Source organism: Morone saxatilis, unplaced genomic scaffold, assembly GCF_004916995.1.
Source record: "Morone saxatilis isolate NCDOM2014 unplaced genomic scaffold, NCSU_SB_2.0 Contig14, whole genome shotgun sequence".
NCBI classification, from domain to species: Eukaryota; Metazoa; Chordata; class Actinopteri; family Moronidae; genus Morone; species Morone saxatilis.
The window spans coordinates 15,218,704-15,246,083 of record NW_023339696.1 but is presented as its reverse complement, the minus strand read 5'-3'; the positions used below and the strand labels follow the sequence as shown (position 1 = coordinate 15,246,083).

The 27,380-nt window shown below is 41.3% G+C and overlaps 1 protein-coding gene across 4 annotated transcripts; it reads right to left on the bottom strand.

Annotated features, from left to right (window-relative positions):
* Positions 1-420: 420 nt before the first annotated feature.
* rhbdf1a (rhomboid 5 homolog 1a (Drosophila)) lies at positions 421-26,905 on the bottom strand. Of its 4 annotated transcripts, none has more exons than XM_035654861.1 (19): positions 26,513-26,905; positions 9,757-9,901; positions 9,517-9,656; positions 8,978-9,082; positions 7,391-7,604; positions 6,854-7,060; positions 6,523-6,645; positions 6,234-6,397; positions 5,620-5,871; positions 5,392-5,503; positions 5,198-5,272; positions 4,916-5,077; positions 4,704-4,804; positions 4,545-4,608; positions 3,116-3,210; positions 2,940-3,015; positions 2,573-2,673; positions 1,654-1,807; positions 421-1,462 (listed from the first exon to the last, which is right to left on the bottom strand). In XM_035654861.1, the coding sequence occupies exons 2-19, from the start codon at positions 9,871-9,873 to the stop codon at positions 1,043-1,045; spliced, it is 2,682 nt and encodes an 893-aa protein (XP_035510754.1). In that variant the 5' UTR covers positions 9,874-9,901; positions 26,513-26,905; the 3' UTR covers positions 421-1,042. The 4 variants fall into 4 exon arrangements, with proteins under 4 accessions (XP_035510754.1, XP_035510752.1, XP_035510753.1 ...); XM_035654859.1 differs by having other exon boundaries at positions 8,978-9,085; positions 26,513-26,904; XM_035654860.1 differs by lacking the exon at positions 26,513-26,905 and adding an exon at positions 15,404-15,615 and having other exon boundaries at positions 8,978-9,085.
* Between the last annotated feature and the right edge of the window lie 475 nt (positions 26,906-27,380).

The following is a 27,380-nucleotide window of genomic DNA, read 5'->3' as shown; positions in this document are numbered from 1 at the left end:
AGTTGATAATTTGTCTTATCAGACATTAAATTATATTCCTTCTGATACCAGTAGCATCTTGGCTTTGTGAGCTTAATGTTGTTTTTTCATTTATTGATTATTTGTCTAATCATTCACAATTTACTGTTTGTTATGTAATCGAGGCAGTTCATTGTATTAAATTAAAGTATCACACCTGGAATTGTAAATACTGTTCTATTTTGCTAAACCATATAAATCAAAAGGTGAATTAATTTGTGTCATTGCTGTAAAAGTGAGTTACTTAAGGATGTACATACTGATTATGCTGCCACTAAAACCGCTTCGATTGTTGACTGAAAATTTGTAGCAGAAACTTGTTTCTTTGTTGCATACTTTGAATAAACTATAAAACAATCTTCCACAGGCATTTTCTGGTAATTGAGAGAAAGTCATAGACCATTTTAATTTGTAGATTTTTTTACTGTTGTTTTCAGTTACATGTGAGTAGACAGGTAGCTAAAACACTACCATGTTCAAAACAATCATCACTTCTTGAGAAGCAATAAACAAATAAAAGAAAACATTCGAGTGCTCAGCATAATGTAACAAAAATATGGCAGTAGTTGGTACATTTATCAACAAGGCACCAAAGGTATCAATATTTGATTTTTGTCCCTGCTTCTGTATGAGGTTGCCTGAATAGTAATAAAACCTTTGTCTGGAGTGTGAATGTAAAAAAAAAAAAAAAAAAGTCCTCTCTGTACCAGCACTGGCTTCTCTACTTCCTGCCTCACATGTAAAGGCAGCTGGGAGCTTTGATGAGGTTCAGAAGTGCCATACCTTTGTTTCACTGGACAGTGAAGGAGTGACAATGACTGTCGGTGAACAGGGAGGTGATTAAAGGAAGTCCTTATGAAGTGTGGCATAGGTATTCATACAGACAGAGTAAAAAACACAAGTATACTGTCATTGTTCACAGAGAAGGGGATAGTCCCCCAGTCACACAGGGGCAGAGTGGACTTGCTGTCGGTCCACATCTTTTGACCTGATGCCATCCTGTAGTGTTCATACTATCCACACTTCAGTGGAGGTGTGCATTAAGATCGTACTTCTCGCAAAATTTGTCCGTGAAGGGGATGCAGGTGAGCAACTCACACCAGTCACACTTGATTGGGTAGACATAGAAGAGCACCACAAGGCCCGAAAAGAGCCCAACAAACACCAGCAGGAATACGATGATCTGACAGCGCTTGCGGTACAGGTCCATGCGGCCGAAGCTGATGTAGGGTAAGAAGGCGAAGGACAGAAAGAAGCCAGAGATGAAGCCACAAATGTGGGCAAAATTGTCGATCCAGGGCAACAGCCCAAAGGCAAAGAGGAAGAGCACCACACACAGCAGTTTGGTGAAGGCCCTCCAGGGCTGGGCAAGGATCTGCCAGCTCTGAAACAACTCGACGAACAGGCAGGCCAGGATCCCAAACTGAGAGCCAGCTGGCCCCACCTTAGACAAAGATAGCAGAGAGAGGGACGTAAGCCTACCAAAGTATGTTCACAGAAATTTATAGCACAACTATTTGCATTATTTTGTGTTTTTAATAAACCTGATGAGAAAGCTCTGACACATAATATGACTCAGAAATGCACTGTGATATTTCTGCATTGATATTTCCTGAGCAATATACTGGTGATCACCTCTGCTCTGTAGGGCAGGAAGATGGCTGAAGCCAAGTTGCCAGTTATGCCACTGAGGATGTAAATGATTGAGATGCGCAGCCAGCCTGCCAGCTTCTCCAGGTCCCTTAGGATGGTCATCTGGAAAGCCACCGACACCAGGCAGTGAAGGATCCTGGGAGGACAGAAATGGATTAAGCGCTCACGTGCGTGCAAGGTGATACAGTATGTGTATGTGGGTGAAAAGCTGCACCGGTGTTGGAGGATTAATTCCTCGGTGTAGAGGAGGCAAACCCCTCAACAGCCTGATGACTATGCACATCAACGAAATCAGTTTCTATCCCATTGAAGCTTAATGAGTTTGTGAGGGCACTTTGTTTAATTACCCAGACGACAGATAACAGAGAGCATAAGAAATGAAGCACTGCTCCTCTTAATGGCGAGGTCAGCTCTCTATGCTGACTGAAAGACTTTTCAGAAAAGACTATTCACAGGAATATCAAAGAACTTTAGCAAAATACTTTTTCGACGGCTGTTTATTGTTTGTGTTTTGATTTCATATTTGTATTTTATATATTAGCTGAATGTCTCTATATCTTTCAGTGTGTTTGGTTTGTTGTGACTAGAATATGGGTACACCAAGAGCTACTGACAACTGAAGTCAATTTCCTTCTATCAGTTGTGCCAAATATATGTGGCCAATAAAGCTGACTCTGATTCTGATCTTTTAATCATCCTGTTCCTCACTCACAAACAGTCCTTCAAAACACTGATCTAGAATATTAGGCTGAGGCAAAGCAAAGACTTTAAGCTCTTTTAATTTTTTTGTTTTGGCAGATCTTATCTACTATATTGTAAAAAAAAAACACTGTTTCTTTTGCTAGGCAAATCTTAAAATAAACAAAACTACTTTCCATGATCATGACAGCTACTGACTCACCCAGCATGTAGGAAAAGTGAAAGCCACAGCCTGTAAAACTGATCTGGGATCTCAGGGTTGAGGAAAGGCAACAGTCCACATACATCATCCATGCAGTGCACCTGGAGGAAGACATGGGAAAGAAAAAATATGAAAGATACCATTAATGTGACTTTCAAAAATCACAAAGACAGAATTTCCTACACGAAAACATTCAGTGAGCTCTCACTTAAATCTGTTTTGGTATTCAGGAAGTACAAAAAATAGTACACCACAATAAAAATAGCAACAGATGCAGCACAAATTAAGTTTTGCATTAAACAGACACTCTTCCTTTTTACCATTTGAGAATAATACGGTAGTGTATAATAAGGAGACAGTTGCTTACTTGAGAGCAGAGAGTAGCCTCCTCATGAAAGTAGCCCTTCATGAAGTCACAATATTCCCGGGATGTGATTTCACACCTTCAAAAAAAACAAGCAGTAATTACTAAATTAGTAAACTAGTCATACATCATGTGTCTTACTTGTGTTCGTCATAGGTTCATTCATAGGCTCTCCTTACCTCCCTTTGGTTCCAATGCAGCAGGGTCGGCCTGTGATGGTACAGTCTATATGAGGCAGGTTGGTGTGGTTCCCTGTGTTGTACCTGGTACAAATCTAAAAACCAGACCAGTTTTTTTATTTTTAGATGACCTGTTTTGGTGGATTTGTACCATTTCATAATCCATCCCAGAGTTTGATTCAAAACAGTGCAGTATTGACTCTAAAGTTTTACTGTGTTACTCTGTGACTCCCCTCACAGACTGGTATGTTTAAACTGTACATAATACAGTTCATGAGTTTATAATACAGCAGCAGCGTTAATTCCTCCAATTATTTTATGAAGGTCAGATCATATGTGAGTGATCACCTGTGATATACACTACAGGCCAAAAGTTTGGAAGCAAGATCAAATTTGTACAAAAAAAGGAAAGTTCATAGTTTCATTGGTATACTTTGCAACAAAATTTTAAGATTATTATGAGTATCAGTATTAAGAGTCACTTATCAGAATACATTTTTACTATGATTATCAGGTATTTGGATTTTTCTTGCTTAGACTTTGCTTTCTTCAAAGTAACCTAACCTAATAACAGCATGGCATATACAAGGCATTCCTTCCACAAGTTTTTTAAAGGTATGTGCCAGGAATTGCATTCCAAGCTTTCTTAACCCTTGTCCACCCCTTCAGGAAATGATGATATGTAAAATATTGTTTTATGCTCAAATTTGAGTAGGATCAAAAATGTATGTTATAATGGGAGACAATGGTGCAAAAAATGTCTAAAGGGTAAATGGTGGGACTTTTTCTTCTACACAGTGTGCTATAGCCCTATTATTAGATCCAAGGTTGGAATTTTTAAATTTCTTCAAGACCTTTTTTATAATCATAACTTCCAGTTTCTTTTCGTTTCTTCAGGGTGTAGTAAACTCCTTTGTTGGACACCAATACTGTGTTTCTTTACTAAGCTGTTTCTTTTTTAGCCATTTCTGTGGTAGTTTGTCAGAGATATGAATACAGTTGAGATTTACTGGGATTTTTGTATGCAAACTCTCAAAAGCCTAAGAGCTAAAGTGAATAATGCAAACTGTGATTTGTTTTTTACTTTTGCACTGAAGTTGTGACTCTTTTAAATCTTCCAAACTCTAAAACTAAGCCCTTTTTTTCTTTTGTTAACGTTTATTCAGCAATGGTCTGGTAACATCAATGTATACCTAAAGGTAAATTGAGGAAAAGTCTAAACATGCAGTAAATACATCCCAAAATCCAAATAATTCATACTGTTTTTTAAGAAAGGCACTGTAAACAGAAACTTGAAGTTGCTTCCAAATGTTTGGCCTGTATTCGCCTTGCTTCCAAACTTTTGGCCTGTAGTGTACATTTGAAAAATCTCTTTCCTCTGAGTCCCCTCTTTATGTCTAAATAGCAGACAGGGTTTTACTGTACTCACTGGCCACTTGGTGATGTCATCAGGCCATTCATGAGGTGATACTGAAGCAGGCTCAAGACATATCCTGTAATGAGACAAACAATATGCACACATTATCTTAACCAAGCAGCATCAGTCAATTTATACTGTGCAATTTGAAATGGAAGAACTATAGCTCACCTGGGATCCTGATGGCACACAGAGCCATACTGTCTGTCTTTACCATTTAACTGGGGAGTGCTGGAATGCCTCGGCCACTTTACCCACACAGCTAGAGTACTCTAGAAATAAAACCACAAACAGAGGGGCCTGGTTAATTCCCCACAGCTTATATTAGTTGTTGAATTATAAAGGTCAAGGAACACAAATAAGAATTGGGTTTGTTTACAGACCGAGCATTCCTCCTCTGAGGTTTGGACACAGCCGGAGCGATCGTTCCGCACACAGCAGGCAGAGTTGCGTTCGATAGCTCTCTTTTCCCTGATAAGATCATGCACCTGCTTGTCCTGCCGCATGCATGGAGAGAATTTGGCCCCCAAGTGGATCAGAGACTCCTAACAATGGACAGATAAAGGGGAAACAGTAGTATTTATTTAAAGACATTTACACCTGATTATTGCTTGTATTCTTTATTTTTTATTTTTTATTAACACTATCAAGAGGAGAGTGCTTACCGAACCCGGCCCGATCCAAAAGTTTTCCTGCTGTACAAACTTGACATTTTCATACACACCTTTGTTTCTTAAAACCTAAATCAGAAGACATTAGTTTAACAAAAAACAAGCAATATGAAATAAGCCGTAATGAAATGAAACTATTGTGAAGGTGTGTTAATAAAGATGCTCATCATAACAGAGCCATTACTCACAGAATCAACCGTCTCATGCTGGGAGAAGCCCACTGGAGCAATACCATAGATGCATACAGCCAGGATAGTGATCAGCAAATGGACAAAGGTGATCCAGTATGTAAAAAAAGGCCTAGAGGAGACAAATAGTAGGTTTGTTTTTTTAAAGAATAGCAGCACTAATCATTCATTAGTGAAGGAGACAGAGAGAAAGCCCTCATTAGTTAGACATGTGGAGAGGTGCAATACCTATGGTCATCCATGTCCTCTATCTGCCTCTTGACATAGCTGTCAATGCGCTTGCGGTAGGTGCGGTTTGTAAGCTTCCCAACCATGCCCAATCCATAAGGCCTCTTCTCTCGGGCAAAAAGCTTCTTGACAGGTACAACGATGCGCTGCCCACGCCTCTGACCAGTAACACTCACCACCTCCTGCCGCAAGGGCACCTTTGGTGGTCCTGGAGTTCCTTCTTTGGCTTTACGCCACCCTCGCTCCAGAGGTCTGGAAGAGTTAAGAGAGGAGATGAAAGGGACAGACAGAAGTGAAAAAAGGTGTGCTACATTTACCATTCTTCATCATGTCATTAATCTATTTGACACTTTAATTTTTAACACTTTCAGGGGTTATATATTTATTTATATTTTTGTTAGATTGGTTATCGAGCTAAGAAAATCTAATCTTTAATCTCTTTTTCTTATGTTTACTCATGCTAGTTGATTTGCTGATTTGACATTATGTGCAAATGTCAGAGTGAATCACTTTTACAGTAACACTGTAGGGTGTTAATCATTATTTTAAAAATTTTGGTATCAGCACAGCCTGAATGACTAACACTGTGTACAGCCCACAGTACAGAAACTTACAGCATGAGGTGACTTCTCTCTAGCTCTGTCTTATCTAGGGCACTGCCTGTCAGCTCCGTCTCATCCTTCTTGCTGCTGGGCTCTGCCTCTTTCATGGTCGCCTCAGACGGAGACTCAAACACCTCATCAGCGTACGTGGACAACTCCTCCTGCATCAGAATATCCTAGCAAGAACATAGTGGAAAGTAAATGATTTCAAAAGATAATAATGAGTATTATTATAAATCATATATAAACATGGTTACATAATAATGACAGCATAACAACATTGTTGTTTTTCCTGCCTTACTCTGGCAAAGAAAGATGTGTCCAGTTCATCAGGAAAGTCAACCATGTCCTCGTCCATGAAGCTAGCAGGGGTGAAGCTGCGTCTTTGGGCCCGTCTTAGAGTGCTCTCTCGTAATGAGCGCCCCTGAGAAACACACACATACACATAAACATATATGCATTTACGACAGTAATTTTTCAGCTAGTTACAAAGCACCAATAAAATTCAATACAAGTAAAGAAAGGAACATATAAACAACATGCGTTTTGTTCATTTATTTATTTCAATAAATTAATAAATCAAATTTCTATAACCAGCACTTTCCTTTTCATATCTCATCCCTTTTACTCACCTTGACCAGCGCTGCTGCGGCCCTAAAGCTCATCTTTGCCACAGATTCTCTCTTACGTCTTCGAGGCAGTCGGTTGAGACCTGAGCGGGAGCTGGTAAAAGAGCAAAGTGATGCGGCTCCAGGGGTGATGGGGGTCTGAGGCACACTGTAACCATCCACCTCTTCCACCATACGGAAGGCTCGTCCTCGTGCCAGTGGGTCCACAATCTAGAGACCAATAGGTTCAACAAATAGTAACAAAGAGCCAAACAATATCAATTATCAAGAGACAGCCATATTTTACCTCAGACATTCAACACATGCTGTAAATAAGATCAATTTAACACAAGAGAGGCTCCAAGTAAGGACAATTTTTAGTCATAATGCACCTGTGTGCCATGTGAACATCAGTTAAAGAATAATTTAAAAGCCTTAATTTTCTTCTTTTTTCAAGTTAAAGTACATAATTGTCCACTATCTGCACAGCATACTTTCATAAAATAAATATGGATTCAAAACAGCAATTTATTTAGCAAAGCAATCCATATATTCCTTTACCTTTTGCATGCCATGCTGTGAGGAGGGGACATAGAGAGGAGGCGGGGTTTCAGTGCTGGTGAGGGAGATGTTGTCTTGGCTGGGCAAATCCATCTCTCGGATCACCTGTGGTTTCAGCTTTCCGTAGCGCAGGCTGCAGTGGCGCAGGCTTTTCCTCTGCCATTTCTGTGTTGCATCACCGTCCTTACTGACCCCAAACCAGTCCGCTGTTCCCCTAATACCAAAAACACTGACCTTTCAGCTCTGGGTCAAAAAACTCACATATATGCTTCATTTCTTGCAGAGATATTAAATGCTATCTGGCATGGTAAAACTTGCCAAAGGCACTAAATGATGGGCCTCTTACTAGCCTTGTATATGGAGGAGTGGACTGCGAACATGTGTGGGACTGATAAGACTGCAATTTCCGGATATAAAAAAGGTGCCCTAGTGCAAGGAATAGGTACAGTAAAGGGAACAAGCCTGGGCATGTTTATGTCCAGACACAGAGTGAAAGACAGGTAGCTAGGCACACACACACTGAATGCATGGTGGAGAGTTAATGTTCAAAGAGAGAGAGAGAAATTTACTGGAGTTCTGATGCTGCAAATAAAATCGAACGTATTCAGATTTTCCTAATCCTAATTGACACGAGCAGAAAGCCCAAGTCCAATTCACAGAATGTGGGATTTGTCTGAGGTTTTAATTGTGTCCTACTCTCCACATTGGCCCATTCCAACAAACGTTAATGAATATACATGCAATCACGTTGTTGAAGTTGGAGCCTAATAAGTACCAGAGCAAACAATGTTACTGCACCCGGAGGGCAGGAAGTGGAAACATTCTTCAAAGGAAAGTACAGGCAAGCTAGCTGTTTCTACACTAATTACCAGCTGCAGAGTGAATGTTCAGTGAAGTTTGGTTAAAACTATTTCTCACTAGTTCAGCTCACTCTTTCTTTCAGTGAATATGTTTTGCTGGTTGACTCTAAAAATCTGTCAGTGACATGATTGCACAGCTAATACTCTAGCACATCTGTGTCTTTCTTTGCAGTAGTGGACATCCCCTTGTTAACCATGGTTTCTGTGAGTATGTTTAAACATACTCATGGCCAAGACTTATCTAATCAGTGTCCACTAAAGAAGCCATCAGATCTTGCATGTCAGCCTTAAACACTGGCTCACTAGCAAGTACTACTCAGAGGTGCTGTTTGACAGATGTGTAGGGAAATGTGTGACCCCTCCCAAAGCCCGGCTGGGTCATTACTGTAAGTCTGAATGAAGAGGAATTTGTAACAGGAAAATGCTTTTGGTTTCAGGTCCTCTTCTGACTCATTTGAAAAGAAGTCTTTGTGGTCGTGACACACAGCTGCAACAGTTGGTGACTGTGTGACTGAGTGAGAAACAACAATTCTTGTGACACGGAAACACTCTCTGTCAAAGTAAATAAAAATAAAAATTTTAAAGCAACATTGGCAAACATGTGTCAATCAGTCTGTCAGCTAAAAATACATCCAGTATACTCACTTATTTCCTCATAATAAATAAGTGAGCATACACACCCAACTCATGACCCCAACACTTGCAGTCAAGAGACATCCTGCCATACCTGAGCAGGGTTCTGGAGAGTGAATGGTGTTTCCTGGTGCTGCGGCGAGCAGCCCGCTGCCCCTTAATGGGCACTGTGTTAATCCGCTCAAAGTGCACCCTTCTGCTGCTGTGACCAGGCAGAGCAGGGCCGGAAGGTGGCAAGAAGGAACAGAAAGGAGAAGGACAGAGAAAAGACAACAGGCAGTGAGAAGGAAAAATGCAGCTGGACAGTGCTGTAGCCATCATGCAGAGAGAGCAAAGCAAACTGTTAGGTTAAGACTTGTTTTTATAGAGATATTTATAACATTAGGAAAGTTATTAGAGAGCATCAAGATATTAACTGAGAAACAGCCATGCAATTTTGAAAAAGGTAAAAAAAAGCAGGGGGACACAGGTTGCCAACATCCTCCATTTAGCTTATGAATCTAACAACAATATTTCCATGCTCCTCTGCAAAAGAGGTGTGAAGTTCTTCATATTATAATCTTTAAGCATGGTACAACCCACATACATGAAGGTGTCAGTATATAAATCCAGTGTATTGCTAACCGTCTTTACCTCTTTATGGTCTGAGTGATGGATGACTGGCGTTGTAAGACAGGCCGCCGGGTGTCAAAGAGGTCGCGGGGTGGGGACTGGAGATGAGAGGTCTCCACTGGCATGCTGATACTGCGCAGAAACCCCTGCCTCTTTACCGGCTACACAGGAAAGAATGCATAGGAAAAGTGTGAACAAAAATCATGACGAAAATGACAAAGGTGACAAAAAAGGAGAAGGAGATTCAGCGAGAAAGAACACCTGAACAAAAGTAGGAGGCTCGTCTAGTGACATCTGAGCCGTGGGAATGTCCAGTCTGAGCCAGGGAGGTTTCTTCCTCTGCAGGCTGCTGGTGCTCTCCCGCCGTGCTTCAGCCATGTTCTCTGTCCCACCCCAGGCCTGCCAGCTACACAGACAGAAGGAGGAGAAGATAATGTTATAATAGTCTCAATTATAATCTCTCAATGAATCACATGTAACTCCTATTAAAACACATTATCAATATTTAAGTATTGTTTGTAGCTATAAACATGATGGTCACAATGATTTTGTGCCAAAAATTTGTTTCACAAGAGGGTGCTAAGGCCCCTTATTTGATTCAAGCATGGGCGTTCACATATTTTTGTTCATTAGATAGTAAATGGGAAACCATTGGAGAACAGTGTACAGCTGTTTACCCCTTTCCCAAACCAGTTCACAGAGCCATTTTAAAAAAGCAATAAATATTTGTGCTGGAGAGTGAAGACGTTTGTAGTCTTAACAGGAATCCCTTAATTCTACAGTTAAAAATCAAACTTAATCCCTATTTGTGGTTAAAAGTTGCTCTGCTTCCAGCAGACATCTATCAGTGTCTAATGACTGTGTACACATTCCCATGACGAGGCCTGTGGGCCTAAGGAGGTGCACAATAAACCTAACCATCAGAAAGCCTTCCTGTAGCTGCAGCCTTATTATCACCAGCCCCTCATTTTATTGTCCCACCATCTAACCTCACTTCACTGGGCCTGGTGGTTCATTTTAATCTTAATTCCCAATATTCCCACGTAAAACTCAACCCCTTTACCCCCCCTGTTTTTCAACACTAAACAGCCATTGGCACACAAATGATCAAGCAATATCCCACAAAAATTTGTGTATGCATAGTTATGAATTCATAATCAAGTAATCTGTCACTCTGTAGACAAGAGGAATGTACAAAATAATGATAATGTTTAAACTTGCGAAAGAGGGTGTCTCCTCAGCTATAGAGCGGTTACAAAACCAAATGAATTTGAAAAATGCCTTTCCCGTCCTTAACTTATTTCTGTTTTAGAGTCTCATTTACTTAAAATGCCTTTCAAGATGGCATCATTACGCATTCAATCTTGTCTTGAACTTTGAGCAGTCACAGCAGGTCACGTCCTTACTTCTCCTGTTACTGATCCAGCTCCTTGAAAAAAAGTCCACAGCTTCTAGAGGCCACATCTGCTTCGCATTGACATTTTAACACACCACAGGCTTCTGTTTTAGCCCAAGTGATGATGGGAAGTGTTGTCAGTGGATCTTAGCAGAGACGGAAGTAAAACCTCAGACTGAGGGCAGCAGGGGTCATCACCAATGTATTAATATTTAAACACAGTCTAGCTCTCACTGTCAGATATTTCTCAATTCGCCAGTTCACAGAAGGACACTGGTATAGTTACTTTATCATATGATGACATTTGTGCTACAAGAGTCAGGAAAACTAGATGGGATGTTTATAAAACAGCAATTTGCATTGTAAGTTGTTACAGTGGGGTTTCATCTTTCATTCACTCATCAGTCTGGAAGGTTTTGGCCTGCATGTATTAGGCCTTTATATTGAATGTTGTCCGACCTCCAGTGACATTGTCTGGACTGTGATACCAGATAAGCAAGGCAGGCTGGACCAAAGCTGGCTAGTGCAGAGTCAGAGACCCCTGAGTGTGGGAAATAGACAGAAATAAGTGGATGAGAGGACAAGTAAACTGAGTGAAAGGACTTGACAACATGACTTCACTCTGTTTTTTTTATTATCACTAAAGAAAGACTGCCAAAGTCATCTGCCTTTAAATGCACTGATCATTACAGACTTCATTTCTCTCATTGACCTGCTACTAACATTAGAGAAATGCAAATCTGATACCAGTATCTCTGCTTGTGCACAACAGCCTTCTCTCTTGCCCCAGGCTGGAACACTCGACATTTAATTACTTTCGCTATTAGTTCAAAACAGCAGGGATCCTGATATAGAGCAGATCAGTGAAGGGAGGGGGCATCAGCTTCAGGGTGGCAGATTGGAACAGACTGGGACTGAACTGAAAGCAGACAACCTAATTTTCTTCCACGCTGTACATTGTTTGATTGCTTAAGCTTTGGCTTCTCTAAATGCTGTGATGATGCTGCTCTGCCTCCAGAGAATGAAGGACGGATGGATGGAAGCAAACTAAACACCTCTCATTGTTCCTGCACTGCGCTTCTTCCCCTCCTTTAGGCTTTTTGCCTGTCTTGCCTGTCTTTCCTGTTCCTACTGTCTCCTACCCTTCTTGTCCTTACTTGCATGTGGTCTCTGTGTGAGTGATTGCCATTTCCAGGCAATTCGATTTTTGTAATTTCTTTATGCCTGTTGTTTACTTGCTAGCCAGATTAAACCCCCACAAACAGACTTAAAAAACAGTCAAACTACTTCATGTAAATTAAGTGAGAGCATGGCTAAAATATCTGGCAGCTTAAAACGACAGTGAGACCTAGAGGCATTAAAAATCTGTATCTCATACAGCAGCAAAACCTATTCTGACCACGTCAAATACACTTAAATACATATAGATATAACTTTATGCATTAATTCAGCCATGCAGATATTATGATTGTTGTCCATTAGCCTGCTGATCAACGGGTTGTAAGAGCATTTGGTCAAAGCCCAAGGTAAACCTCCAACATTCGACAGCCAAGTGCCTTGAGTCTGTCTCCCTCTTTCTCTCGTCCTCCTCCAAAGTAAACATGGCAGCTGAACTGGCATAGGCCTGTGACTCGTGTCTCAGGAGGAGTTTAGCTGGAACAGTTGGCAATAGTCACTGCTTAGACGCAAGCATTGCTACGACAGCCAACAACTCATTTCTCACTGTGAGGGGGCTCTGAAAATGTCAGTCATTTCTCCACCGAGTAATAATTAGCAATCACTGCACAGAGAAGGTAGGAGTCAAAGCTGATCGCTGTCTCAGAAAGAGGGTCTTCATAGGCAGGAAGACCTTCAGAAGGAGAGATATCCTTGGGGAAAGGAGAGTAGATTGAATTCTGTGTTTAGCAATTATCCAGGCTGGAGGATTAGTCCTCCTTTGACAGTGTATGTTATCTGTTCATGGTCTAATTCGATGGTTAAAGAAAATCAGCTGTAAAGCAATGGCTTAGTGAGGCAAGACTATACTATTGAATACTTTAAACCAGACCAGCTGCTTAGCTAACGCACCACAATGTCTTATCTTACAGTCAAGGTGACTGTGGTTTTTTTCTGGTTGAGATGTTGTATGGCAACAATTTGAAGCGTGTAATAGTTTCCTACAGTGTTTACATTCCCAGCGCTGATTTGAGGCACACATTCTTTAGACCAGCATGATTTAATCTGGTTTCTCAAAAAAGACTTGTTTTGACTTCAAGATTCACATCTAAAGAGGGAAAACACCCACACCCATAACTTTACACTGCGCCTTGCAAGATTAGCTTCCTGCTGCCGTTTGGTCCTTGTGCGAATCTAACACTTCCTACTTAATCACAAACCCCTGACAACCCTGCATGGATTGTTTTTTATTCTGGGACTGACATTGCCTCTCCAGGCCACTTCTTTTCTCCATTAGGCAGGGGAAAACAGACAGGCGGACAAAACACAGAGGACAAACTGACGTCTCTCCAGGTGCAGAGACGTCCAGCAGGCCATAATGACTGGGGTTGACAGGCATAACCAGCACTCTCTTTCTCTGTCTGGGGAGCTTCAATTTATTGTATTATGTTCTGCATACAAACTGAAGCCCAATGGAGTTTTCCATGCCATTATTTAATATAATCACTTGGTAATAGTCTCCAGTCATGTGGAGAAAGGCACTGGCTTATGACAAAAGAGGCCGAGCTGTCACAGGTGAGGCTTAAAGTCAAACAGAAGACTGACTCAATGGATGGAACTCTAAGTGCCACCTTGAACACACTCAAGCCAGAGTAAAAAAAAAAAGGTGGGGAGGGGGTTGCTACTGCTTCAGTTGCTTGTTTTTCGTGCACAACATTCTTAGAGGCTTGCAAGAGGGCATTGGCCTCCTGTTTCACATTCAACATAAATAAAATAGTAATCTGGCCATGGCCTCTTTTATATTGGATTTGTCATCTTTTCAGTAGATTCTTTGTTTAGAATCTTCAGTCCCTATTCACTACTGTACATAAAGAGAAATAGACAAAGTATGTGTTTAATTTAAAAATCTCTATCTACAAAGTGCACATGACTGTACCATATCACATTTTTTCTAAAAAGAATTTATGAATTAAACATTTCTGAGATAGTCTTGTGAAATATTTGAATGTTTTTCAAATCGTCTAATCTCAGTGCATGCCATACCCACATTCCTCAAGACCTCTGGCTGAAACTGAACCAAGCTGAAATGGCTGAGAAGGAAACCACATGAAGTCTAACCATTATGGACGGGAGCTGGCTGGTTTCCGGGTACTGTGTGTACTAGGCTGCTATGTGCTACTCTACAGGAGGCAGGCTTGCTGCAGCCACACTTAGGGTGGCTGACAGAGCTGTGTCACTGATGATAACAGAGGCTCAGATGGTGGCCAGGTAAGGCCTTGCTTGCTCCCGGCAAGGATTATGGAGTCAGGGAGGACAGTAGACAGGAGGAACTGCCGCCTAGCATGCACGGGCAGGCGCCATGATGGATGACCTCATTAATCTGAGTAGTGAGAAGTCCGGATACCTCATTCTTGAGAGCTGCAGTGCTTCCTGGCCTCGGGCCTTTGTTCCTCCTTTTCCTCTTTCATCCTCTTTTTCTTCCTGCATGCTGCCTCTGCTTCTTTGTCCACTATAGGTGACCACTTGGGTTCAAGTTATTATTATTGTGTTACCTAAATATTTTTCCATTTATTAGCAAGCTTTTCAATATTGAGTTGCTACAATTCTGTGGAATGTAAGCAGATGCTAGATTGATTAACAGCCACCCTACTGGCATAAACAGGTTATGTTTGGTTTTCCCCATGCTCTAACAATTAGTCATTTACTATAAATGCACCTACTATCCATTGTTTCTCATGTTTCACTCCATGCTGGAGTCAATGCTTGACATTGTAAACAATGGAGGGAAACTAGGCTATTCAGGCACTCTCCCCAAGTTATTCTCTCACTAATATACCAAAAAACGTTCCTGGTAAAAGCTCTACTCAGTATAAGAAGACATACAAAGCAAATCATTTTCACAATTGAAATTCCATCTAGATCACTTAATGCTGTCATTGTGAAATCAACCTCAACATACAGCAGCTGTAGTTCCCTTAAATGGGGTTTCGTAATTATGAACAGAAACTCTACTGACTGGGTGGAGGCATGTGGGAAACAATAGGGAGAAGCAACAGATCTAGCAATTCACCCCGACAGACGATTAAAACATAAAGAATTTGCACTTAATAACACTGCAGGCATGTGTCTTGTGTAGTCCCTACAGGCATCTGAGGCCCATCTGCACATTAATTGCAGAACGATGCTTTTGATCTTTATATAGCACTTTGTGCTTCCGATCAGGATGAATTAAGAAGCGGACAAAACTACAAAGCTACTGATATTTTTTTTTAGTCAGGAGAACAGAAAGAGTACGGAAATAGGTACTAAAATAACCGTGTTGTACTGCAGAGCAGACATTAATGCCAGGTTACTTACCCAGTTTTGGAAGTTGATTTGGAGTTACATGTAAGATACAACCAAGGGAGTAAGCATTAGTGCATTTCTCTGAGGTGTCTCTTCATGTCTGGCTGCTCTGGCAATAGTGTAACTTAAACAGTGTGGTTTCCACACACAATTTGCTCCACAACAAAAATAAAATTGAGCTGTGGTTCACAGTACAGGCCTTAAGCCTCTCTCTATCTCACTTTCTTCCCATCTTACAGGAAAGGAAATACTCCAGAACAGCCACAGGCCAGAGAGTGAAGTGCAACTGAGCACCAGTAAAGCTGCAGTCATCTGAATTGACCCTAGTGACATGTGACAAGCTGTCACATCAAACCAGCCCTTATGACATTAAAAAACACACACAGCAGAAATATCTGTCGCAGCTGACCCTGAGATCAAGTGTCACAGCTAGCTGAGGGGCAGGCTTGATGGGAGGGTGGGGCTGCTGTGACTGGCAAGGTGGTTGAGGGTGGGCATGACTGACCCAGCCAAAAAGGGTGGAGCAGCTCATGCCTTTTCCCATGTTTTCCACAGATCTTTAACTGAGGCTGTCAGCACCTGGTGGGATTTTACAATGGAGACTTAACCTTTTAGTCTCAGTGGTTTCAGTCTGGAGTGACAGATTTGTATTGGGTCCATTGCCAGGCTCCCTCGCTGTCATAACAGTGTTTACTAAATGACAGGATCGAGTGCCAGTGATATGAATAGCTCATGAAAGTATAAATGGCCTCCTAACAGCAGGCTACATGCATGTGATGTATTTATAGAGCTCAATTGCAAATGTACGTCTGGATGAAACTGTAGACCCACATAAAAAACATCCTGCTCCAGATATCTGTGCAGTGGGCTGTTTTCTGTCAAAAGCAAACATGACTACACCTCTCAAAAGCTGTGCACATTAAACTAGTTTAATGGAACTGGATTTGTCTTTTTATGTCTGTACAAGAAACTACTATCACTAGAAGCAATATCTCTATTTACCATCGCTTCCAGACATCCTCTAAAGGTCTTAGAAAATTGCACTTGGTTATTTTATCAGCACAGGACCCAGCCTTTCTACGAGCAGTAATATCCTGCACAGGAAATCAATATGAAGGGGAGGCAAGACGTGTTAACAGAACACAGAAACCAAGATATACAATTACATTAATCTCAGTGTGTTTACGAACAGAATATCAGCCAACTGACTATCAGCTCTACTTAGCGCAAAGTTTTCTTCCTTTTTGCTATACAGGTGAAACATTATTACATGGGTGGCTAATTCAGCATTTAAATTATTTAGTCATTCTGCACAGGTGAATTATTTACTATATCCATCCTACTGGAGCTGCTGTGTATACAGCAGAAGCCCCTTGTCAAAAGCACCTCTCAGGATTGTTGATAGTCCTGTTTCTGCTCACAAAAGATAGTAAAGGCCTGTCTTCACTTCACTGGAAAAATAAGGCTCACTTAGGAAATCTCTGGCATGTCTCAGTCCAAAGCTGTGTTTGTGTCTCCAAACGTAAGGAAGAAGTTGACAGTAAAAACTACAGCAAAACATCCCTTAGTGGCCAAGGAAACTAGATATGGTTTTATACAACAACAGGAGAGTTGTGTATACTGCATGACCACTTCAGTTAGATCAGGTAACACCCAGTTGAATCAGCTTACAGTGAAACGGCCTTCACCACTTTGGGATAAAATAGTTGATAAGCAGTTTTAGGCTGGGACTCCAGCTGCCAGGCCTGAAACCTCTTGTTTACCATAGAAGCTTATCTTCAACTAACTGTATCTCCACCTGTAACCTACAAGGAAGCGCGGTGCCAACCAAAGGGTGGGAAAATCTAGCAGCTCCCAAAACCTACTGTAAAACTCCACACTGGCGCAAAGAGAGTATGGGCATGACAAACATGGACAGTTAATGAAATTCAACAAGACTGTGATACTCCAGAGGACCTGACCTCATCCCAGAGGCCAACAGACAGCTGTGGTAGAAGTTAAAACCATCAGCTACTGTGGCCAAATGGCTGCAGTAGCACATCTTGCTCTGATATGAACCGGCATGTCTAATGTATACCACTATTGTTTATTCTGTTCACAGGGTCGAGAGGGATGAGAAGCATTTAGATTAAGCCAAGATTCTGTCTGCATATTACAAGTAATGAATGACAAAAATGAAATAAATAGAATTGGATTCAAAATGTTTTTTCAAAAAGGCTTGTCGCATAATTTGTAATTTTACAGACAATGACACAGAGACTCATAAATCTGAATGCCTTTTCCAAAACATGGAAATACTTCTATTTACATATTGAGTTTCCAAATTAGACAAAGGCAGACAACTCAGACCACAACGTTGGTTTGATTTGACAGCCCTTGTCAAAGATGTAAATGTCAAATATCTCTATTTGCAGTACTTGCCACAGATAATCAGGATCAATAAGATGACCACCAGACTTTCTGNNCAGAAAGTCTGGTGGTCATCTTATCTTATTGACTATTGACTTTCTGACAAGGATGTAGTGTATTTCTCACCCCTTGACCTGCCCTGGTTTGACACAACATTTTAGCTTCATGGCTTCCAAAGAGAATACACTTTAGAGAATAAAGGGAAGTAAGCCATCTTCTGTGCAGCACCCAGTCCTAACAAATGTGTCCTGAGACTAGAAACAAGCACCTCATTGTCTATGGGAGGTTTGACATTCTCTCGTTAAGTGAGTAAGAGGAGAATCTCAGAAACAGCGTGCCCTAACAACATGTGATCCCCATCTAAATAGTTTCCAGCATGATATCAGCCTAAATCAAGCTTACAAAGGGCTGCATTGTATGGGTTGATGTGGACTGGACTGAACAACGGTCATTGTGCAGCCTGATCATAGTCAAAAAAGCAAGAGCAGGCTGAAGTTTTCAGTCCTCCATCAATGGAAATGGTGCACCAAGCAAATTCCCAGCTGACATAATTACTCAGGGTGAGGCACAAGACGAGGTAACTCCATTATAGTTTAGCAGAGACATCATATTGGCGTATATGGTTAATGGACAAAAGCTATATCCAAGGTAAGCTCATAAAAACAGACAAAATAGCACATAGTGCCATGTTACTATCACAACTGTTTAGGTTTATCTCTATGATCTAATCAATTAACAGGGTTAAAAATACTTCACAAAGGAGAGCCATCAGCTCTGTCATCTAACATCCTCAGTGGGAGACCACCAGCATAGAGGGAGGTCAGGTTACTGCTTATTTTACCAAGGAGTGCTGGAAGGAAGTGCAGAGCTGAGGAGGGGGAGACGTGCAAATGAAGGCAGGAAACACACTGCAGACCAGGCACATTCTCCATGTCCGGTCAACACAACCACGGAAACAACATACACTTGCTCACATGCACAGGAACACATCCACACTGCACATGTAAACATACACATCCCATCCCTGGCCATGATGAGGCACACATCACTGTACGCACAAAATAATAGGCCTTGTTTGAGTCCGCCCACTTCAGCATGGCGCAGAGCGGTCAGATGGTGAGATCTTAGTGTAGTGTGACATTGAAGCTGACGTGTATTTAAGACGAAGTGCGGCTTGTATCACTGGGACAATGGGATTTAGACCTATTAGCATGGATTCAAGTAGAAAAGAGAATGAAGGCTGTCTTCATGACACAGTCAGCCTCTAAGTTGGTGCTTAAAGGGGTTTCTGTAGACGTTAGGGAAGGATTGGTTTAACTGAATTCATATTGAATAGGTGTGCACAGCCTGAGTTAAAAGTCAAAGTGAAGGACAGAGAATATCAATTGAGGCCAGCAGCCTCCTCCTGCACCAAAACACATTTAGTGTCACATATCACTGTCACATAGAGCCAGAATTCCTGTTAGGAATGAAAGTACAAACTTGATTCTGTTACAGGTAGGAGGGTTTGATTTTATTACTGCAGAGGCAACAGCCACAAAGACCTATCTAGTCTTCAGGTTCCCCTCTGGATTGGAGGGAGGGGAAACTGTTTTTGTTCCACACATAACAACTAGGTCATTTTCATAAAGCTCCCATATTTGAATCTCTTTCATCTGTTATACAGGGAAATATGCAAATGAAAGGGAAGCATTAGAGCCATAGAGCCATCAGTTAAATGAGCCCTATGTGCAAGTCTATCTGGCATCACTTATAGAAGATAAAGTGGTTTGACCACCGTAAATGCTTATTCACAGCTACAGCATGTGCTCAAGTTCCCAGCACTGCATTTGGTGCACACACATCCCACATACATCAATACAATACACCTGCTATTGTGTAAAAAAGGAATACAATTTACTTTAAAAACAGTGTGTTCTGATATAGTCTCTGACATTTGAAAAATGAGAAATCTGTTTATGGTAACTAAGTTACTGTGGTGGGAAACAAATGTGGGTCACAGAACATTTTGGCAGAGGCTGTGAACAACGTAGATTGTGGAGCAATGACTCAGATAACTGTGAGGTGAGATTTGGGTCTCTGTGTCAAAACAAGTGAGAATCACTCATCAAGGCGGCAGCATTTCTATGACTCGTACTCAAAGCAGTTCAGAAAAACCTTTCAAATGATAAAGAACATTCACAAATCCCTGTGTTAATAGTCTGTACATTGTTTGAACAGTGAACGTCTACATTAGATGCACTAATTCAGACAAGCAGAACATTTCCCTAAACAAATGATTATTTTAGGGCCATGGATAAAATACCTGGATTTCTATTCAGTGTAATTTCACTTCTCCAGTGACACGCTCTGACGTCTTAAACCCAAAGCTAACCCTGCTGTGCCTCTTCTGCCAAAGTGCTATCAACATGAAGAGGATACAAAAACAGAATCTGTGGACCATTGCATTCATATCATTCAGGATGTTATTTACAGAGCAAATAGTTTTATACTGGAGTGAAAGAACAGATCAGTGATCAAAGTAAATAAAACCTCATTTCCAAGATTTTCAGTTCTCTGATATCCACCGACTGCGATGTTTTACCCAAGACTAATAATAATGTCATGCATTTACCAGCTACTAATCTAGACTCTGATATAGGCTACTCTAAGGAAGTGAGGGGACATCGAGGGGAACACCCAGAGGGGAAGCCTGGGTCTCTAAGCTGGGATCAGGGAGATATAAAAGTGAGGATGATGGGGAGGAAGGAGGAAGAATGACGACATGCAGCTGGGCCAAGAGATCTGTGGAAAACTCTGACAAAGGCACAGGAAAACTGGGATGGCTGGGTCAGGTCCTCTGGGACAGGCCCAGTGAGGAGGAGGCCTCCCTAGTCCTGATTTAACTGAAAAAAACACACAGACTCTTTGTCTATGGAAATAAAGTCAGTTTTCCCCACAAAGTCACAGAGCAAACATGTAGGGACACTTCCCTATTCTGCAAGCAAATGTGAGAGTGATAAATGATCAGGAAATTTAATATTGGTGAAGAGACAGAATGTCTAATTGAGACAAGATGAGAAAAGTGAAACTAACAAAGTGGGAGTACAAACCTTGTCAGCCTCCAGGAATACATTTTGATTTGTATTACTGTTCATGTTTTTTTTGCCTAGTTCTCAGTGAATATGCTTCACCACATATTAGGCTTCAAGCGTGATGCCTTCACTATAACTGGGCGTGATCAACTGGGCACCATAAATGAGAGGCTTTACATAATTTTCCCTGGCATGCGGCATTATAAGCTCTGTCAACTGGCAAATGGAAGGGAAAGTTGGCACGGGTGTGAAGAGAAGCAGAAGCAGTAGAAAAGGAAAGTTGAGAGTCACAGGATCAGGTACTTGTTCAAATTTGCCAATGGTGCCTGGCTTGATGCCACATCGATCCGTCTGACTGACAACCACTAAACACAGTCCAACAGATTAACTGAAATCTATTTGCATACAAAAAAGTACAACTTAATAATAAAACAGCTGTAGATGTGACATAGGCACACTTAGTGGTATTTCAAAGAAGTGCAAACAAAAGAAAGGCATTCAAACTAAGATCCACCTCTTCCGAAAAAAGACAAGTCACAGAGGAGTGCAAAACACACCCTAATTTCTGGGAAAGCTGCTGGAGTGAGTTTGGCGCATGGTATGTGATGTTGGTGGGACTGTTGGAATTGTCCAGATATAACTGTGTGTGTGCAGTTCCATTCAGGGAACAGTCAACTTGAGTTTAGCAGTCTGGTACACAATGAGGATTCACAGCCTCTGGGTATGACGACTGACTGTGCCAAAGATAGAGGGGCGGGGGGTGGAGTAAAGGGGGCTGGGGGAAGGCTATCCTATTTAAAACTGCACTCTCATTGCCACTATAACAGTGCTGGGATACTGTATCAGTTTGGGTGTTCCTTGAGTTGGTCCTCTGGCCTGACAATGATCTTAGAAGAAGTACACAAACACACACAACACAGTGCTGTCATTACAGCAGTTGAGGCCTGTGCTGCATGTGATGCACTACAATCTCCAGTGTGGATGAGCAACACACAAAAATATGAATATTAAGTTCTGGTCTGTTTAACTCTTCTCTAATAAGTCAAACTTAAGAAAGGTTTTAAAGGTTGTAAATATGTGTTTATGGATTAAATCATCTATTAAAAGGTCAGATAAGACATTAATATCAACAACTGTTGGGTTGCCAGATTGTGGAAAACCCCTTAAACTGGTGCATATGCTCGTCTGGCATAACTTGCACTGCCTTTTTGGGTAGCTTTAACAAACAAATAACAATAAAAAAGGGCTATAAACACTAATAAACAATAGTCTGCACAAAACTAAGTGTATTTCTAACAAGAAGACTGCACTGATGTTTCTGTTTACCATTTATTTGTACTACTGTTCATGCAAATTTGTGTAAACCTAATGTATTTCACACAGGTAAGACTACTCAATTGCAACATACCTGACATATAGATTTCTTTCTGGAGGCACCATGTAAAGAAAGACATTTATTAGTTTATCAGTTGACACGCCATATGAGAGCTCTTCACACTCAAAGAGGAAGATCAAAGTTCAAGGAGCCATTGCTGCTTGCCTACAAGTGCCAGTTCTCAGAGAAAAACACACAGCATTCCCACAGCCCTGAAAATGAGCTTTGTCTTGAGGTTAACCAGCCTCAGACACCATGTCAGTGAGAACACAAGCTACGGAACCGAAAACACCCTGTAACTACCAACCCCAAATTAGATGTTTTCATCTCTGCTGCAGCCTAATGTTGGCCTAAACCAAATAACTGTGAAAACAATTCATAGTAACCTGTACTTTCAATTTAGTCGTGCATCTGACTTTTCTCCAAACCTGTGCATCAAAGGTTTCTAGTAAATTCTGTGAATGCTGGTTCATGTATGGCTGTCAGGCTCCTGACAGATGAGGTGCTGAATGAGAGAAGGGCAGGGTGGCATGCTGGCAGACAGAGGCCTTGGAGGCTCAGAGGTAGACTTGAAATAGCCTTGCTGCTGCATTACAGCATTACATCACAACTGACTTCGCCATCATGGCTACCACCGCATCATGCCACTGCCAAGATGTCATGGGACAGGAACAATTGAATGCAAAGGCTGTGAGTCACACAACCGAGCCATCAACAGGGGAAGCACTCTGAGATCGTGCAATAGTCAGTGTACTGTATTACCAGGCAGACAAACAAGCAGCCATAGGATGATGATCTGTCCAAGCAACAAACATCATACTTCCTGTATAATTAAAAGCAATGCCAGTACATGTTTTGCTAACAACCCCTATTACAATTCAGAGACACAACTCAGTTTCTGTTTTTCCACAAATACATTATTTGACATAAAAGAAAAATTTTTGACAGAAAAATCCCTCTTTCTGCTCCTGACAACTTTGTCAAAACCATGACCACATCAAAGTCAAAATGTGTGAGCTGAGCGAGGATGGGATCAAACGCTGCTTGTGGGCTCTCTCACTATCATCCCCTGTAAAACCATACCTGACATGCTTTTTAAGCTAATGTCTGTTTGAACTCAGCTGCGGGAACAGTTGTAACCAATATATTTAGCAGGAATGTATGCATATTGTCTCTAAAGTAGCAGAACAAGTTGGTTAACATGTTTGACCTCTCCAGATACTGCTGCCATGCCCCACATTCACAAATCAACCAAGGAGACAGTCTTCACTGTAGTAGTTGTCACACAAAGCAGATGCCTGCGGCGATGACAGGTACATGTCAATCTCAGAAAAATATTTCATTCAGATCAAGTCATTAAGCTTTCACAAACAATAGTAGGCCAATCATTACTAACATAGGATGAGCAGACAAGCACTGCCACATTAATGTATTTTAAATTTGAGTCAAGGCCCTTAAAGTTTCCAAAGATACTAAATATCTTGAGCTCAGTTTTTGCAAAGTGGGTATAAAATGAGGCACAGAACTTCTATAATGATTCCCTGCGTTGTATAAAGCCATTACATAGCATGTGATACTAGTATACAGTGGGGCTTTTTTAAAAGCTGCTTAGGAAACTTTAGATCAGAGTCAGGTCAGGGTTTAACAAAATGTAAACATGTAAAATGAAAAGCATTCCGAATTATCAAATTATTCTAAACAATACAAATTGATATAATTTGACTGAAAAAACATATGTCCAATAATTATAACAGATCAAGAGATACATATATTTAGAATTAATACAGCAAATAATAATACAGTGTTATATACTACCATACTGTAGTGCTGGGTGATATACTGCATAAACTGCTATGCCGGTTTAAATTTCCTGTATATGAAGGTTTTATTTATCACCAAACTTTTGCATAGCTGCAACAACCTCAGTAACTCATTTGTTTCTTCTGCAATAAAACATTTGAGAAATAACTATTTTAATACTCAAATAATTATTTATAGTAAGTATACATTAAAAAATCAAAGTATTTTATGACCCAGCACTACTATTTAGTAGAATGTCCTTAAAACAAAAACAGAGTAATTTTCTACCTGGTCAATATATAATGTAAAGTTCAAGTTGCCTGGTAAACAGGATTCTCAAGCGAACAAATTTTCAGCTCGTAATACAGATGTGTTTGTTGCCAGTGAAACAGCCTGGGGTTATTTAGAGAAGCATATGTTCTGCACACATGGGACTGTTCAGCACAGTAACGCTCATTTCATCTGAACTCAGAGAGCTCTATACAGACACTGAAGAAAATGACCAACAATCACGGAAAGAGTAAACCCATATTCAGAAACAGACAGGCTTCAGCTGGCTTCTTCTGGAAAATGTTGAAGCCCTACTGAGGACTGCGTCATCTCATCAGCAGAGCATCAAATCTACAAAGAGAGCCGATTCTGTCCCCTGCTTGTAGATGCATCATCTTGAAGTGATGAGGCACGTGTGTAAAACATCTCTATGGTGCTATTGCACAATGATGCATGCACTGAGGTGTATGGGTAAAAAATGTCTACTGAAGAATGGCAGTGAATAAAGGTATTACATAACCACTGAGCGTGAAATCCTGCCCTGTAGCTCTTTTGAAGGCAACCCCATGAAGCAGTTGTACAGGACTGTGCACTTGGCCAGACTGACAGACAGACAGATACCGCGCCATGAGTCATGCAGGCATGACTACAGTGTGGCCCCCTCAGCAGTCCCCTGAAAAACTCACATACCAGCCAGTCAACACAGGCCAGCCTGGATGGTCCACCTGCCTCAGCGGAGCTACTCCCAGCTCCCTCCCTGTATCACGTACCCACATGCACCCATATAAACATCCAAACACACACACACACACACACAGGGAATATTCTATCTGGGGTCCAGCTGGAGTAGATACAGAGGATGAGCATGACTGCCACTATCACACATCAGGGCCTTGCTTTATTGGTGTGATTACATCACCCCAAGCCATGATCGCCCCTCCTTCCATGTGATAAGGTTTCAGGAACACTAGGCACACAAACCAGGCCATGTGCTCCTATGTCCTGTCTGCCAAAATAACTCAGCAGTTTCTAATACAGTAAGTCTATGGTTTCACTTGAGTCTGCCCAGGTATTGTAAGACACTGGAGCGCGTAACCTTTTCTATGTCAACAAGTTTTCAGTTTGTTAATATGTGCGCTGCTGTCCTGGAGCTTTCAACCTCTGATGAGTCAAATCTAGACATTTAGGTGATCCCTCCATGCGTATGATTTTGTGAAATTTGTGCCCTTTTGTGACTGTCTGCTGTGAGTCACTTTGAGTCACTGTGTGTTAGCACTTCATGAAACACACAATTGAGAAGAAAACAAAGATCTAAGGAATAAATAATACTCTCAGGTTCAAAAGGGTAGAGCACAGGGAGATGATATGAGAAGCCAACTCTGTTCGCTGCTCTTTTCATCCACATTCCCATTGTGAATTATTTAACATTTGTGTGTAGACATCTGTATTTCAGCACTGCAAATGGATGATGCTGCTATTTGTTGATTCACAGAATCATGCATAAACATTCATGATTGTCTTTGAGGAAGATGATGGTGATGCTGATGACTGGAGAAGGTGAAAGAGGAGGGAGGAGGAGTGGGATGACAAAGATGAGTGAGGTCATGGTGTGACTGTATGCCTGATGTGTTGCATGATTATTCAACAACATGGTAATTTAGGTTCATTCCTTCATCCACAATTACAATCAGGCAAAGCTATTTCCCACCAGCCTCCAGTCACATGAGATAATGTTACATCAAGCCATTGGTTCGCGTGGTTCAAATGAAAGTAATCTCTCCTGAATTTGTCCAAGTTAAATAAAAAAAAGGAATTTAGCCTCTAAGCCTGCGTCTCATTTTGGACACGAGGCTCATTTCAAACCTCATTAATTCCACTTCAGCATCTCTTGAATGTGAAGGGTATTTCACACTTTTTTAAAAAGGTGATTAGGCCTAAAGGTACAATTATATCACGATCACCTTAAATAGCCTACGTTCACATTGGAAACTGCACTAAAGGCAGCGTGAACCACTGTAACCTAAATGATGTTCACTATGTGAAAGATTCCCATGTCGACAAATTGACCAGTAATTCAATCGACAAGTGAGCTCGTGTGCCCTCCTCGATCACGATTCGTGAGCGCTTCCTTCGGCTGCTGCCTTCCGTATAGGCGACAACAGGAGACAGTCGTGAAATAATGACACAACTTACCCTTATAACAAGCAGTTCAGATGATCTCCAGCAGTGAAAAAAAAATCTGGTTTTACAGATTTTTTTCCACACGAAGCAGATGAGTGATTTGTCACATCATCCTGATAGCGGCGCAAGAATAAACGCGCTTTTTCCACACCGCAGATGTTTTTAAGCCGAGCCCGGTGCCGTAGTGTAAAATCTGGTCACTCTTGATCACACCAGCAGCAGAAGCAGCAGTCCTGGGTGATGTGGCCGAAATGTGGCTGCCCGACCGGTTCCCTGCTTCCCACCTACGGATACAGCATTCCCACACTGCTCCATGGATCGACCCGGGGTAAGTTTTCTTCTGCCGGTTGTAGCCTAATTCAGTTTGGCGGAGAGTCAGCCCCGCCCTGGACTGGAGACGGTCTGTGGAGAAGGCAAGCCCGTCAAGATCACTAACCAATCAGTGTACACAGGGAGGCGCTGCTTCTCCCGGTCACGGCGGTGACTAAGCAATATCCTCAGCCAGAGTGGGGTCCGGGGACTAAAATCGGGGTTTAACTCTCTCTATCCACAGTGATTCATTCCACATTCTCCGTGGGGGCCCCTAAATTTCATGGATGCTTAACAATGTTTTATAATAATCATTTCATAATCATTTCGGGAGAATAATAATCTTTATTGTTTATTATTGTTTATTTATCTTCATTTGCCTTTTTCTTCACAGAAAATTATGGTGTAAATAATGCATCAGGGATTTTTCTGAAGTGCAGCTAATTTTGTTTCCTGGAGGTTCAGACAGGCGTTGTCATTAGCAATGACTGGCTGTCATACTACAATCTACAGTGCACATCAGATGGGTTCATTATGGGCTTGCATATTCAATTTAGAGATTTTGTCATAC

What these genes read in the sequence shown, in the direction of transcription:
- rhbdf1a (XM_035654859.1), bottom strand. Translation starts at nt 9,873, where the DNA reads ATGGCTGAAGCACGGCGGGAGAGCACCAGCAGCCTGCAGAGGAAGAAA. An exon ending in AGCCTCCTACTTTTGTTCAG is followed by an intron (nt 9,657 to 9,756) that starts GTGTTCTTTCTC and finishes TTTCCTGTGTAG; the next exon opens with CCGGTAAAGAGGCAGGGGTT. An exon ending in GTGTGCCATCAGGATCCCAG is followed by an intron (nt 4,609 to 4,703) that starts GTGAGCTATAGT and finishes GTCTCATTACAG; the next exon opens with GATATGTCTTGAGCCTGCTT.